Here is a 14,823-nt window from a genome sequence, read left to right as displayed (position 1 = left end):
CGCGAGCGCGGGGGCGGCCGGGTGTCGCTGTCGCTGCCTCCTCTCTCCCCGCTTCGCGCCGGCCGCCGCCATGAAGGACGTGCCGGGCTTCCTGCAGCAGAGCCAGAGCTCGGGGCCGGGGCAGGCCGCCGTGTGGCACCGCCTGGAGGAGCTCTACAACAAGAAGTGAGTTGGGGGGGAGCTGCTGTGGTGACACCTGCCCCGGGGGGCCGCAGCCCTCGGCGGGGCCGGCCCGGCTCCCGGCCGCCTCTCCCGGGTGTTCTGGGGCGCTGCTGTGGGGCCGTGCCCCTCCACGCACCTCCCCAGGGCCGAGCGTGTGCTGTCCTGGCCTGTCGCACGGAGGCGGCGGCCCGCGGCCCTCTCCGGGGCGCTGAGGTCGGGGTGCGAGGTGCCGGGCTGAAGAGCCCTCCCGGGGTGGGAGTGGGCTGCTCCCTGTGTCCTTGTTGTGTCCTGGTAATCGTTTAAGCAGCGCATGTGTGGAAAACCGGGGAGTTGATTTCCGCGTTATTTTCCTTGGGGTCCCTTTACGCCGGTGCTCGGAGGGGGAGGTCTCTCCATCGTTGGTCGCAGCAGCCGCAGAGACAGGCGGGTTCAGCAGACTTTGAGTGTGAAATATAGGCTATGGCACGAGCTGAGGAGCTAGTATAAAGTAGGAACTCACTCAATGACCTTTTTCTTTCTTAAGACTCTGGCACCAGCTGACTCTGCAAGTTTTGGACTTTGTTCAGGACCCTTGCTTTGCCCAAGGAGATGGACTCATCAAGGTGAAGTACTTGATTGTTGCCGAGGATTTTATCTTTACGTAGCGAAGACGAGTGGTGGTATTTTTGTACTAGTGAAAAATAATCAGCTTGTGACTTGTCTGGTTAATTATTACACCAGGTGAATTCAGCTTTCTGGGGCTTATGCACGAGATGCGAGTGTGCAGGATTTGGTTGGTGCATGAACATTCTCCTAAAATTAAATGTGTCAGTTTTAGAAGTTTCAAAATGATCCCTTAATTTCATTCACTTAAGATTTGGGGGGGGGGGGGGGAGATAGTGGTGCAGGGGGAGCCTTTTTCTTTCCCTTTTGTAACAAGGGGTTTGCAACTGCAAGTGTAGATGGATTGTCAAGTGTTCATAAAAACGTCAAAGTATTCAGTAGGTTATTTCCCCTACTGCCTGGGAACTTCTTCCATTTATGAAGATAATGGCATACTCAGTCCAGAGTTGCATATTCTCTGTATTCTACAAGTAATCATGTATTTTAGCTCTCCTTTGTGTTTTTAGGTTAAAATTTGGTTTCCCAGAAGTTAGTTATTTCCATGTCAAAGAGCTGTGGGTTCCTAGAGACAGTCTCTTCTCCAAATGTGTGCAAAGAGCAGTTTGAAAGCTTTAGGCCTGTGCTTATTGTACAGTGATGACTGAGGACGTGCACCAGGCCAGCCCGTAGCAGGGACACGTTGTGTTGTAGTGCCTACTAGCTTGCGAGACTCTTGAATCACTCCTTGCAGCTGGAAGGAGACTGCAGAGATAGAATTGTCTAAAATGAGCAATTTTTGGCTCCAGCATTCTGTACAGTATAGACATTTCTATACTGGATGCCCACTGCTTTGTTGGAAAAAATGAATTGGAATACCGTGAAAAGCAAGTGTTGTAGCTGAAACGAAATATCCTTTTGCCCTGACTGTCGATATCTTTGTACCTACAGCTCTATGAGAACTTCATCAGTGAGTTTGAACACAGGTGAGTTTGTTTGCCTGGAAGTTTTTTGGTAACCTACTGATGACTGAGACTGTTCTGACAGTGAGTTTCTTGTTCTAGGGTGAACCCCTTGTCCCTGGTAGAGATCATCCTTCATGTAGTCAGACAGATGACAGGTAAGTGTCCTTACTTGTTACTTACAGTATTTTTAGCAGCTGATGCCTGTGAAATTTAACTAATTAATAGTAACAGCTAAATCTTCACTGTTAAGCCATTGTCTTTCTGGTGTATTGAAAAGAGAAAGCACTAACTCAAAGAGCTTAAACAATTGCTGCTACATAGAGTAGCGAGTTACTCCTTCACTAGAGAAATGGCTGGTGAGCAGAAAGCCCGGCCTATGATAGTAGCACCTTGTGAAGGCTGAGCAGTACCTTATAGAAAAAATATATTCCAGTCTTCATGAACACAGGAAAAGGATATATTTCTAGGTTGAGATTTAGTTCCACAGGAATTACAGATATTGCTGCTTTTATTTTTTTCCTCCAGATCCCAGTGTGGCACTTACTTTTCTGGAAAAGACTAGAGAAAAGGTATTTTTGAAATATATTTTTTTCTGGTAGTCCACCTACAGGAATTGTTTTGTGTATGTGGTATAGCTGAAGAGGCAGATATGTGTGTGTTGAAACTTATGCTGGAGAATACCTACTGCTTTTTTCAGTGAACAACTCTGTTTTAATGCAGGAACACGGTAACAAGTGAAATGCAGCCAACACAGTCTAGGTTTCGAGAGCCTACCTGGCTGCAAGGGTAACACTCTCTGAACACGTATCTTTCTGTAACTGCAGGTAAAAAGCAGTGATGAAGCTGTCATTTTGTGTAAAACGGCCATTGGGGCGCTCAAGCTGAACATTGGAGACCTGCAGGTCACCAAGGTGAGGTGATGACCTGAGTAGTTCAAGTGTTCCGATATTTTGGAGCACTGTAACGCACTTCAGCAGTTACTACAGCACGGACGTGCCTGTGTGTGTGCTTCAGTTTTGAATGAGATGATAAATCTGCAGTTCCTGAGACTTCCAGGAATATCTGCGGTTCTGCTTTACACCTTGTAGGCCATAAAAATGCATGTATATTACTTAACAGCCAAATCTCTGAAGTTTCAGTAAGATTCTGATGCATGTAGCTTTGAGGTGCTGTTGCTTATTGGTGGCCTGCAGCTGATCACTGCAGCTGTTGGTTGTGCTCAGCTCAGAAGAGAGGGAAAAAATAACTTGATGTATTCCAGTTTGCAGTTTAGAGGGTCTCATGAATTCAACAGTATATATGCTGCTTGTTGGCGAGCTGCTAATGATGACTGAATTAGTCTATCATTTCCTATGCTGTGTATGTTGCTTTTTTCATCTCTTGGCTTTTTTTAGAACTAACTCTTAAACCCAAGATGAGGGGTTTTTTATGCAGTGCAGCTTTGTGTCTCTTAGAGCAAGTACAAAGTTTGATGGGTTTGGTGGGTACAAGTATATATAAAGCATGTGTGTGTAGTATATATATGTATGTAAGTATAGCTGCAGGGTTGTTTGGGGGGGGGGGTTGTGGCTTGGGGTTTTTTGTGTTTTGGTTTTTTTTGTAACCTAACTACTATGTAAGGGGAGAATGCCCTTGCTTTATTTTTAATGCCGTGGCAGTGGCTTTGGCTGTGGTCCCATCTGCTCTACTACTGACTGTATGTTACTGCTGGACCACACAAGGATGCTGTAACCCTTACAGTGGTGAGCTAGAAGGCTGGGAGCGTGGGTGTGGATGAGATGTACCTTCAGCTGTAACAAACAGGTTTTCCCTCTCCTCTAGGAGACCATTGAGGAGGTTGAGGAGATGCTGAACAATCTCCCTGGGGTGACTTCAGTTCACAGCCGCTTCTATGATCTCTCCAGCAAGTACTACCAGACGATTGGGAACCATGCTTCTTACTACAAAGACGCTCTGCGGTTTCTGGGATGCATTGATGTTAAAGATCTGCCAGGTAACTCCTCCTTTGCCAAGCATAGAAAGTCCCAGTTTTCATTCTCTGTTTCATCACTTCAATCTAAATAAATGCACTGGCAGAAAACAGGTTTTCTCAATGTTATTTTGACTCTGCCATAGTTGGGCCAGGGTCTAGCTAGAAAGGGGAAGAACCCACAAGAAGAATGGCTGAGTAGAATTGTGCTTCTAAGCTGTGTTGAGATGATGGGGGCGGGCAGTGCCCCCATCAGAAGGGATAGTTTGTTCTACTTCCCAAAAATCTTCAGTATAGATTCAAAAAGTGGCCCTTCTGTGCTACTACTGTGGCTACTGCAGGTTTCTGAATTTCAGGCTCGGGAGAGGATGAGGAGGAGGACTGGGAATGATTTGATATAGGCACAGAGAGGAGGGTCAGGCAGGGACTGATGGGGCTTAGACTGCTGCTGCATCCAAAGTTTTTGGTTTGGGGTGTTTTTGGTTTGTTTTTTTTCCAGTATCAGAGCAGCAGGAGAGAGCCTTTACCCTGGGACTGGCAGGGCTCTTGGGAGAAGGTGTTTATAACTTTGGGGAGCTGGTAAGTTGATGGCTGCATTGCTTCAGTTGTTGAGTATCGGGAATCGGTTTTATCCTATTAACGCTGTCTTGCCTGGTTTCTGCAGCTCATGCACCCCGTTCTGGAGTCCCTGAGAAACACTGATCGGCAGTGGCTGATTGACACGCTCTATGCCTTCAACAGTGGTAATGTAGAGACATTTCAGGCTTTGAAGTCAGCCTGGGGTCAGCAGGTGAGCAAATGAGTTGCTGTATTGCTTAAGGCCTAGGCTCAATATTTACAAAGGACACTTAGATTCTGTGGCCCTTTACCTTAAGGATTCCTGACTCTGGTGCACTGGTATAATTTTAGTCATAGCATAGTAATGTTTCTTTCATCTTGATACATGTCATGAGTTTTCTTTTTGGCTGCCTCTGTGTCTGGTTGATGGAAAGAAGTAAAGAGAAATCTCTTGTGATCCAAGGGGAAAGCAAACAAAAACGTCATGCAGTCCTGCACAGGAAGATAATCTCTGATTTAATTTCCATAACGCCATTCACTCCCAGTATTAAACTGCTTCCAATGTAAAATAGCGGTTTTCTCTTGCGTTCTAGGAAGTTTGAGGAAAACAGTGCTGTGCTGTTGGCTATTAACGACGCTAGCTATACCAGAAATTACTGACCTAGCAGTAATTTACAGGTTGACTTGTATGTCCACTTGCGCAAGGCTGTGGCCTTTGATAAAAGGTTGCCAGCCTTGCACCGCGCCGCATTTAATTGTGCGGTTCTTATGTTTTGTTCTATGGACACATTACCAGGTAGTGGGTGGGTTGTAATGGCCTCGTCCCTCGTAAATGAGGGTAGTGGGTCCCCGTGTGGCTTACTCCTGTGCGTGGCATGCTGTTCCGCCCCGGAGGCGGGGGAGACTGACAATGAATTTCCTTGTTCCATTTTATCCTCTTACAGCCGGATCTGGCTGCAAATGAAGCGCTTCTACTGCAAAAGATTCAGCTGTTATGTCTTATGGAGGTGAGCCGAGATCTGTGATGTGTTAAATGTGGGAAAGGGGCTGCTCCAACCACCTTTTGGTGGTGGCAGCACTGTTTGATATTCTGTTCTCTGCTGGGCGCGTTCGTTCACTGGTCTTACAGTAACTTGTGGGTGTAAGTAGTTGACTGCCAGCTTTGCCTCTAGGTGGTGCCAAGAGGCAAGTACTGCTAGAAAAAAAGCCTTGTGGCCTGCTACTTGTTTGCAGTTTCAAGGGTGTCCCCTTTCTGGCAGGATGTGGGGAAGAAAAGAGCAAGCTTTGTATCTTGGGGGTGGTATCTGAAATGATAACTCTTAGAGTATGTTCTAGTATAACAGCGATTTCTAAAACACAGTCCCTGGTTTCCTAAGGACTGAAAAGCCTTTCTCTGGCAGGTAACCCTAAATGTTTAAACAGTTTCTTTCCTGTCACTTGAAGGCTTTGGCTCTGCTACTACCGAATAGTACTTGTGTATAAACCTCCGTCGTCTTGGATATCTTTGAAAAACTTAAACATTGAGTTAACCGGAGCATAATGTATGTTTATACACACCCACATAGCACTATGTGCCTATGTTGCTGTGTGTGTATATATGTTGCATTTCTAGTCACTTACCGTGAAGGAGTTTTACCACCTATAGGTACTGTGTTTTCTCAGGGATTTGGTATGCACCGCGATATTTCAACACAGATTGATCTGCTTTATTTGGAGATTATGTTGTTTCCTTGAAAACCTGCTGCTTGGAGCAGCAAGGTGTGGCTGGAGGAGGGAGGGGTACGATTCCTTTCTGCTGATGTAAATGCATTTTTCCTTGAAGTGTTTTGACTGATTAAATATGAGAAATGCAGTTGCTGTTGCAGATTGAGACCTCAGCAGGGCAGCACGAGGGAAGCTGTGTGCACTGCTGGAAAAAACTAAAGCTGTGTGGGATTTTTTTTTGCTTGTTTACTTGAATTCAGATGACTTTCACCCGACCAGCCAACCACAGACAGCTCACTTTTGAAGAGATTGCCAAGAGTGCCAAAGTCACTGTGAATGAGGTGAGTTCAGGTTTAGACAAACTTATTAATGCCTAAGTTCTGAAGATCTAAAAGTGACTGGATAGACCTGCTTACATAGGTGAAGTCTAAGTAGAAATGTTCTCCCTTGTTCTTGTGCATTTGGAGAACTTCTTTCTTTTATGAGAAGGAATTAGCTCCTTGGTGCTCCTGTTTCTTGGTAAATAAATTTTTGAAGACTCTTAGTCATAGCCTTAAGTTGGAAGAGAGCTCTGTAGGTCATCTGTCTCCACCTGCTCTTGAAAGCAGGCCTTTGGATTAGGTTATGCAGGGTCCGGCCAAGCTGTCTTGAGTATTTCCAGCGAGGGGAAATGTCACTGATGTTTAATTTTTCTCACAGTGAAGAATTTTCTTCTGTTATCCAGATGGAATTGCTGCTGAAGCAAATCCTGCCTGTGGTCTCTAGTCTTTTCGCCATGCATCCTTGTGAAAGTAGTACCTCATCTTCCGTGTTACTACCCTGTAGGTACCGGAAGACTGTCATGAGGTATCCCCCAAGCCGCCTCTTACCTAGGCTGAACAAATACAGTTTCTTCATAATGTCAAGTTCTCAGCCTCCTAATCTTGGTGGCCCTTTGCTAGACTCTCTCCAGGTTTGCAGTGCTCCCCTTAAACTGCAAGGGGGTGGTGCAAAACTGGACATGGTGCTGAGGGGTGCTCCAACAAGTGCTGCGTGGGCTCATCGCACCCCTTGGTCGGCTGGCTGTGTTCTTGCTGGTGCAGACCAGGACCCAGTTCTCCTTTGTTGCTACATGGGCACACCCCTGGCTCTTGCACAGTTTGCTGTCTCCCCCAGACTCTGCTCCTTTCCCTCAGAGTAAACTCTGCTGAGTACATTTGGAGTACACCGCAGCCAGTCAGACCTCATCTGTGCTGTTGCTTGGGATCGTTCTGTCTCGGGTGCAGGACTCCATGCTTATCTTCACTGTACTTCACGTCAGCCCAATCTATCAAGCTCTCTCTTCATGGTAGCCCTTATTTCCAGCACATCTACCTCTCCCTTCCAGTTTGGTGTCATCTGTGAACTTGTGTCCAGCTAGCTTAATGATTATTAAATAATTTCAGACCCAGTGTCACCCCTAAGGAGCGCTACTCATGACCAGCTGCCTGTTCAATTTCAAGCCACTAACTACTACTGTTTGAGCTCAGTAGTTTAGCAGATTTTCCACTCATCTTGTGGTCCTTCTGTCTGTTCTATATCTTAGCAGCTTGTCAACAAGGATGTGGTAGAAGGTCTTGTTGAGCACTTCGCTAAAAGAAAGGTACAGGGCACCTACAACAAGGCACCTACAACGCTCTCCTTGACCTCTGAGCAAGTTTTTTAATTTAAAAAGGCAATCATACTGGTTGAGCACATCTTACCCATGGTAAACCCATGTTGGCTTTTTCCAATTACCCTGTCCTTCCTGAGATTTCAGAGAGAAGAAACAAAACCTTATCTTAGAGAAAAGAAATCTCTCCTGTATATTTAGATGTTGAGTCTCAGGGCAGGATTAAAACCCAAGAGAGGATGGATGTGAGAGAGGCTGCAGCTGCTCTTGATTTTGTTGTGTAGTAAACAGTCTTCCACAAGCTAGTGCCTTTTAGAGGTTTTATTCATCTCGGGGGGGGAAAGTCGGTGATTCTCAATTTTTTCCTTGAATTATTCTTTTTGTTTGTAGGTGGAACTGCTGGTGATGAAGGCGCTCTCCGTAGGCTTGGTAAAGGGCAGTATTGATGAAGTTGATAAGAGGGTGCATATGACGTGGGTGCAACCACGCGTGTTGGATTTACAACAGGTAATGACCAGCTTGAATATTAAGGCGCTACTAGCTTGTTTTCTTATGTGAGGTAACCTGGAAATTAAAATAAGAGCTGTGAAGGGTCACTGTCTGAGAATTCATCTCCTTAGTGCTTGTTGAAGATGCTCAGGCAATGAGGAAGTGTATCAGCTTTTCCTCATTCCTTTTTATATTGCTGCCTTTAGCTCCTACAAAATGCATCATATACCCAAGGTATCTGGGTTTTGCAGTAAGTAGTTGGAAACCTGTCAGGAGATAGAATAGGGTATTGGTGACATTGCTCTCCTGAAAGCCGCACAAACCACCATAGAACACAAATGCTATGACTGTTTTCCAGAAGGATGCAGACATCTATGTGGCTGCTTCAAGCCTAAGTGCATGAAACAAAATCTTGGAGTTTCTTGGTTGTAGGTGGCACAATTTACGTGGGAAGAGGGAAGTACAGGGTGATTAAAGATGAAGGTGCTGAGCTTCTCAAGTTCATCCTCATAACATTTTAGGAGACTGTATAAGGTGCCCTTACCTTTAAAAAAAAAAAAAAAAATTAAAATCAGTACATGGAATACTAGCTGCAAACAATTCCTTTTGTGCATTTCAATTTAATTTCAAACATTGCCGTTTTGAAGGTAACAGATGTTAAGTAGCATCTGTTCTAGGTGTGTGGGGTTTTGAGAAACTGTTCGGGATCTCAAGTGTTTGTCCTTAAAGGGTGAATATTGATATTTCCAGTAGTTGAGGCATTAAAGTTACTGTGGGCTTGCCTTGCAGATCAAAGGAATGAAAGACCGCCTGGAGTTCTGGTGCACAGATGTGAGGAGCATGGAGATGTTGGTGGAGCACCAAGCTCACGACATCCTAACATAGAGGACCTTGCACTACCCCTGGGAGAGTACTTTCTACTGCTACTGACGCTAGCAGCACTCAGACCACTGACTCTGTACTGAATTCTGTTGAAGGGGGGTGGGTGGGCAGAGGGGAGAGCAGCTTTTTGACGCTTGTTCGGAGGAGTAAGTGGCCTTTTGCTGTGTAACCCTTTGGTGCTTGGAGTCAAGATTTCCCTATGCGCTAACATTAGTGGCACTGACCGGGAGAGCTCCCGTCCTGCTCTCGTAAAAGGAGGACAAAGGCTCCGCGGTGGTTTATTTTATCAGTCTTGTTATCAAACTCTTGTGGGTGGATGTGATGCAGGTTGCGTGTTACGGGAGCAGAGGCTATTTGCCAGGTAACGGGGCAGCAGAAGCCCCTTTATGAAAACGTGCTGGAGAGGTGCCTGCCATCGCGTGTGGTGTTACTTGGGGTATTGGCCTCGGGAGGGCACGACCGTCCCCGGTAACCTCTCTCCCCCTGCAGCAGCCCAAAGGCAGCATTACTGAAATCATCTTTCTCCCTTGCCCTCTTTCTCCACAACCCCTCCTCATCTGCAGTAGAGGGAGTGTTTACTCCATCAAAGGGTTTTTGCCAGGATTACCGTTTAGTGGATGTGTTTTTATATACTTTTGGGGGTGGTTGTCTTTTACGAACACTTTGTGCTAAAGTGAGGTGCAGCAGTATTGCTGGAATAAACTTCTCTGCCTTCCCTTTTCTGTAGTTCTGTGTTTGTCGTCTTCGTAACTGGCAGCTGAGCCTCTGATCCACTTAAAAATACACTTCCTTTTAAGTTTCATGTTACAAAACCCCTCTGAGAAAAGTACAGATTTAAACAGTCTGTTAATCACCAGTGGGATTAGTGTGTAATTTACCCAGTGTGTCGTCCCTTGGTATGTACTTCATTGGCAAGTTCCGTTTGTGGGAACCTGTAGTCCTGATGCCTTTTCTCAAGTTGAGTAAGGATTACTGACTGAAAAAGCCTAAATAAGGCCTGAGACGACAACTTTTTGTTCTGCTTTTGCTGCTTAACGCTGCTACTTTTAAGAGCTTGCTGTAATGTAATTGTTTTGCCCTACTGCTGCTGGTGCCTTTACAGGGGTGGAAGATAATTGCACACATCCAGAATTTGAAACGAATGCGTATCTGAACTGGAGGCTATCTCCAAGTATCCATTTGGGTGCATAATACTCCTAATTATAAGGCAGTAATAGCAAACTACATTGAAGTTTATAACAGTAACTTTGAATTGAATGGAGTCTTACTCGCTAAGCTGGCTAAATTCTCTGGGATGCAAGTGGATTTTTTTTTTTTTTAAATGCTGCTGCCAATGTATCCGTGGCCAATTCTTGCTTCTCAGGGCCAGTTTGATTACTGTTGTGGTTCCAGAACTCTAGTTACCAGTTTGATTCTCGCTCTAACAAACTGTACTACTGGAGTTTTTATACTTTGCATGTTTTTTCTAGTTTGCTGACTTGACTCTGAGGCTGTAATGCCAGCAACGGATAAAAGGAAGCACATGGCTGATGCTGGACTGCTCTGTGGGTGCAAAGATGTCTTGGGCAACGGAGACTTAAGCTTTTTAAAAGCAACAAAATAATCAAGTTGTCGAACCCTACCCCTGGTCAGCCTCCACCCTTCTGTCTCTCTAATCAGTTCTGGCTTCGATGTTTTCCTGGTGTGGCGTTGCTTGGTTCCGAATGCCAGCCTCTTTGTCCAGCCCATCCGTTTTCTCATTCTGCTCTGCCCTCGTTAGTTCCGCTCTTGGAGCGTGTGGTGAACCACATTGTTTTCTCTCCTGTGTTGTGCAGTTCGACTTTCCCTAGTTCTTGCTTGGCCTTGTCTTCCAAAGCTCATTCCTGATATCGCTTTTACTGACTTCAGAAGAGCGTGCGGAGGAGACGAGCGTTCTGATCGGGGAAAATGTTTCCTGCATTTCACAGCCAAGGGCAGGAGAAGGGCTTTGAGACACACAATCTCCTCGGTAGTGCTGTGTCACTACACGTTGGGAGTAAACAAAATGCCAGCCGTGCGTTGCTAACGCGTTGTAGGGCTGCTGTTGCCCTAGGTGAGCACCGAAAGGACCCGGCGCCCGACTGCTGCAACGGTACGAGAGCCGCCGCCTCCTGGGAGGATTTTGACAACCCTCCTGTGCTGTGGGGAGTGCTCGCTCACTGAAGCGAGCGTGGAGATCTGCAGTGGAAGGGAATTAATGAGAGTTGTTTCAGAGGGTTTTTCTAAAATAGCTGGAATTGCTACCCAGACCTTCCTGTGTGGGAGCAAGCGCTGGCTGGCTGCTTCCCTGACACAAGTAATTTGGGACATTTGGGGTGTTTTTGGGGGTGGAGAGGTTCTTCATGCAGGAAGGAAAGTCAGATGTGTAGCACCCAGACTGTGGACCATTTTAAATGTCGCTCACAGTCTTTGAGTCTTCTCTTGCTGGGAATTTACTTGACTTTGCTCCCTTGCTGGAGCCGTGAGTGGTCCCTTGCTACCTGCCCTATGCTTTGCTGCGACTGCACAAGGTAAAAGCTCCGGTGGGAAAAGCGCCTGCCGGCATATCGTGTACTGCGGACTTGCACGGGAGTAGCGCCTGTAGGACAGCAGAGCAGGGTCACAGATCCTTCCCCTGTGGACAAGCACACGGTCGAAGCAAAACCAACAAGCCGTTATGCTGAACGCTAATGTAAATTTTAATGAACAAACTCGGAGGGTTCCTTCCCGGTGAAGAGCGGTTCTGTGGGCTTGTCTTCACTCATGCTTCCGCTCTCAGCGGGGTGCGGGTTGTTCTCGCCGCTTCTTCACCCTGACCTCCTCTTGTAGTGCTCCACGTGTGCCAGGATCCAGGCTGTTGGCAGCAGGAAGCACGCGGACATGACGGAAAGCGCGATGGCTTGCTCCTGCCGGCGGGAGAAGAAACGAGAGTTAGCGGGGCGGCGGCGCGACAGCCGCGCCGTGCGTGGGCTGCCCGGAGGGCCGCACGCTGCGGCTGCTGCAACGGATCGAGCCCCGGCTCTCGCCGGCCCCGCGGCCGTCGGATGGGCCCTCGGGGCTGTGGGAGGGAGGTGGGGGTAAGCGCAGCCGTTTCCGCCAGCGGCGGGCCAAGCCGGTCGCTCTCTAGGTGCCTTCCATCACTCCGTGTTTCTCTGTCATGATACTCGCTGAGAAATCGGAGCGACCCGTGACCTTCAGTCAGCGGCGAGGCTTGGGCTCGCCGCGGTCCCAGCAGCAGCTGTGCCTGACTTTCAGATGACTTTGGGGCGGGAATTGCAACCGGCGGCGGCCTGGGATATTTCTGGTGCACCAGGGCAGCGCTTAAGGTGACAGCGCAAGGGCTTTATTTCTTCTTTTTATTTGTCCAGAAAGAGTCTCCAGGCTCGTGAAGCACTTTGTGGCAGATCTTGGAAAGGCAGCAGGGGGTAAACTCCACAAGCAAGGGGTGGAGGAGGAACCCAGCCGGGATTTCTGGCGAAAAGCTCGTTTCACCCAGCCCCGGAGGGTCTCCGCAGCTGGGCTGGCTCCCGCGCTGCTGGGGCTCGTCCCCGAGGGCCGAGGGAGGCATGTACCCGCTCTGGCCCCGCGATGACAGCGGAGCCCGTGCTTGCCCATGGGGACGCCTGCTTTGGGGCGAGTGTCCCGCGAAAGGGGGGGACGGGGCGCAGGTCCGTCCCTGTGCTCTCAGGCGCCCTGGGGGGCACCCTGGGCCGCAGGGGACCCTCAGCGGGTACCCTAAGCCCCAAAGGTTACAGACGGGGGGGAGCACCCCTGTGGGGGTGCGGGCTGGAGCTCGCGCTGCTCCGGGGGCACCTCTCCTCCTTTTTTTCCTCCCTCCCCTTTTGCTTTCACTCCCAACAAAAAGAATTTGGCTCTAACTCGAAGGGGCGTTTTGTGCCCCCCCGAGCTGGGCGTCCCCTGGGAGCCCCTTTTCAGCCCCCCCCGAGCTACTCACAGCAGCAGAGACGGGGTGTTCGGGTGGCCTGGAGGTGACCTGCGCCCGCGGGACGCGCGGGGCGCGCAGCGCGGCGGCCAGCAGCCGGGAGCCCCGCTGGAAGCCCCGCATGGCGGTGGCCGGGCGAGCGGAGCGCGCTGCTCTTCTCGCCGCGGCCGGGCTGCAGCTGCCCAGCCCGTCACCGCTGCCACCGCCCCCGATGCCGCCCCTCGGCTCGGGGCCTGCCGCTCTCCCCCGGGGCGGCGGCAGGAAACCCTGCAAGCGCAGGAAACCCTTTAATGGCAAGATTTTCCCAAATTGCTCACTGCTTAATTTTTTTTTTCTTCCCTTAAATGTGTTTTTTTTCTCCCGCAGCAGCACCCGACTCCCCACACCTCCTGAGGTCAAAGCCCACGTCCCCAGCCGGTTGGGTGGGACCTCTCTGCGCCGCTCGGCCGGAGAGCGGGCCCCTCCTTCCCTCGGGCTTCTTAAAATTTATAACGCTCAAAACGCCAGGTACTTTTTTAAGCCGCTGCAGACACGGGGCCCGATCTCTCCGCCGGATGGCGGCGCGCAGCACCTCGCTCGTCCCGTCCGTGGCAACGGCTTCTCCACCCGCCTTCGCGGCTCGGTGTTTGCGTAGGCGCCGAGCCCAGCGTGCCTGGGCTCCGCCGCCTGCCCGGCCAGCCCGCCGGCCGCGGGCCGTCGGAGGTGCTGCCGGAGCCGGCAGAAGCGGCTCCCAGCTCGCCCGACCTCAGGGCAGAGGTGGCTGAAGGCCTCGAGCCTGGGGCCGGTTCCTGCGGCGCGTGGGCGCTCGGCGGCGGCAGAGACAGCGCCCTGCGGTCTTCGGCACGCGCCCGCCTCGCCGAGGAACCCGGCTGTGCCCCCTCTCCCCAAAAGCCGCTCCGCGGGAAGTTGGCCAGGGTTTGTGTGGACCCGCTCAGAGTTCTCCTTCCCGGGGTCGGGAATGCCGCCCTCCTCTCCCTGGCTCCTCGCGGCTCCTGGGGCTTGGTAGTCGCGGCGGGCTCTTCTGCGGGACGGCGTCGGCCTTGTCTTTGGAAGGGAGTCGGAGCTCTTTTCCCAGAACAACCGTCTCGGGAAGGTGCAGGTTTTTACCTTAAAAAAGGCGCGATGGGCTGCCCGGACAGCGACCAGTCGAGCGCACGTTTGCTGATGGAAGACGGCCGCTGCAATCTGAAAGCAGTAACAGCATCCTCTTAGCTCGCAGCTGCGGCTTGCAGCTGGCTTTCCAAAGCATTCCCCTTCGCTTCCCTGCTCCTCAGAGCCTTCTTCCGACGAGCTGACCGTCAGCAATCTCTGTGCAGCAGCCGCAAAGCCGGGAGGGTGGCAGAGCCTTCCACAGGAAAGACTTTTTTTCTTTTGGGGAGTTTTACAAGACTCTGCGGGACACGGGGAAGGGATAAGTGACTTCCAGGACACCCCCCCCAGCTGGCACCTCACGCTTACCTACTGCCCCGTTAGCCTTAGCTGATTTTCTAGAGCAAAGCCGGGTTGTGCTGTGCCTCTTTGCGCTGCTTGTGCCGATGGAAACACCGACCTGCCCGTCGCTGGGAGCAGCTCTTTCTCCTCCTGGTCGGGAAGAAGCATCCAGGCAGCAACCCTCTCCCTCCCCGTCTCGTCCCAGCCGCCCGGGGGCCGTGAGCAGTTCTCGCTCTCTTTCTGTTAATCTAGCCCAAATGTTCAGGAAGGACCTGTCTGCTCAGGGAACTGCTCAATCGAGAACCGCAGCACGGCCGCGCCGGCCTGCCCTTTGCTAGCCCCGAAGCAGGCACCCCGATTCCCCGCTTGCCGCCGGCCCTCACAACCGTCGCTATCTTAGGGTGCGAAGGAAGGGGGAGCGTTCCTGTGCTTCCGTCCCTCCCTGGGAACCTGCCTAGGAACCGCCTTCCGCTCCTGCATGTCCAGCGTCTCGTCTGTGGCAAAAGCTCGCGCC

The 14,823-nt window shown here is 50.2% G+C and overlaps 1 protein-coding gene across 1 annotated transcript; it reads left to right on the top strand.

Moving 5' to 3' along the window:
• Positions 1-70: 70 nt before the first annotated feature.
• Positions 71-8,941, top strand: PSMD13 (proteasome 26S subunit, non-ATPase 13; the record flags this gene model as incomplete). The annotated part of the gene is made up of 13 exons (XM_081999931.1): positions 71-165; positions 686-764; positions 1,693-1,727; positions 1,806-1,861; positions 2,232-2,275; positions 2,531-2,617; positions 3,528-3,699; positions 4,175-4,254; positions 4,340-4,465; positions 5,178-5,240; positions 6,198-6,278; positions 7,958-8,074; positions 8,846-8,941. The coding sequence occupies 13 exons, from the start codon at positions 71-73 to the stop codon at positions 8,939-8,941; spliced, it is 1,131 nt and encodes a 376-aa protein (XP_081856057.1).
• Positions 8,942-14,823: the final 5,882 nt, after the last annotated feature.

The sequence above is a fragment of the Phaethon aethereus genome (genome assembly GCF_964289735.1).
Source record: "Phaethon aethereus genome assembly, chromosome: 5".
Classification (NCBI taxonomy): domain Eukaryota; kingdom Metazoa; phylum Chordata; class Aves; order Phaethontiformes; family Phaethontidae; genus Phaethon; species Phaethon aethereus.
The sequence above is the reverse complement of the archived record's forward strand: the minus strand, read 5'-3'. Positions and strand labels throughout refer to the sequence as shown.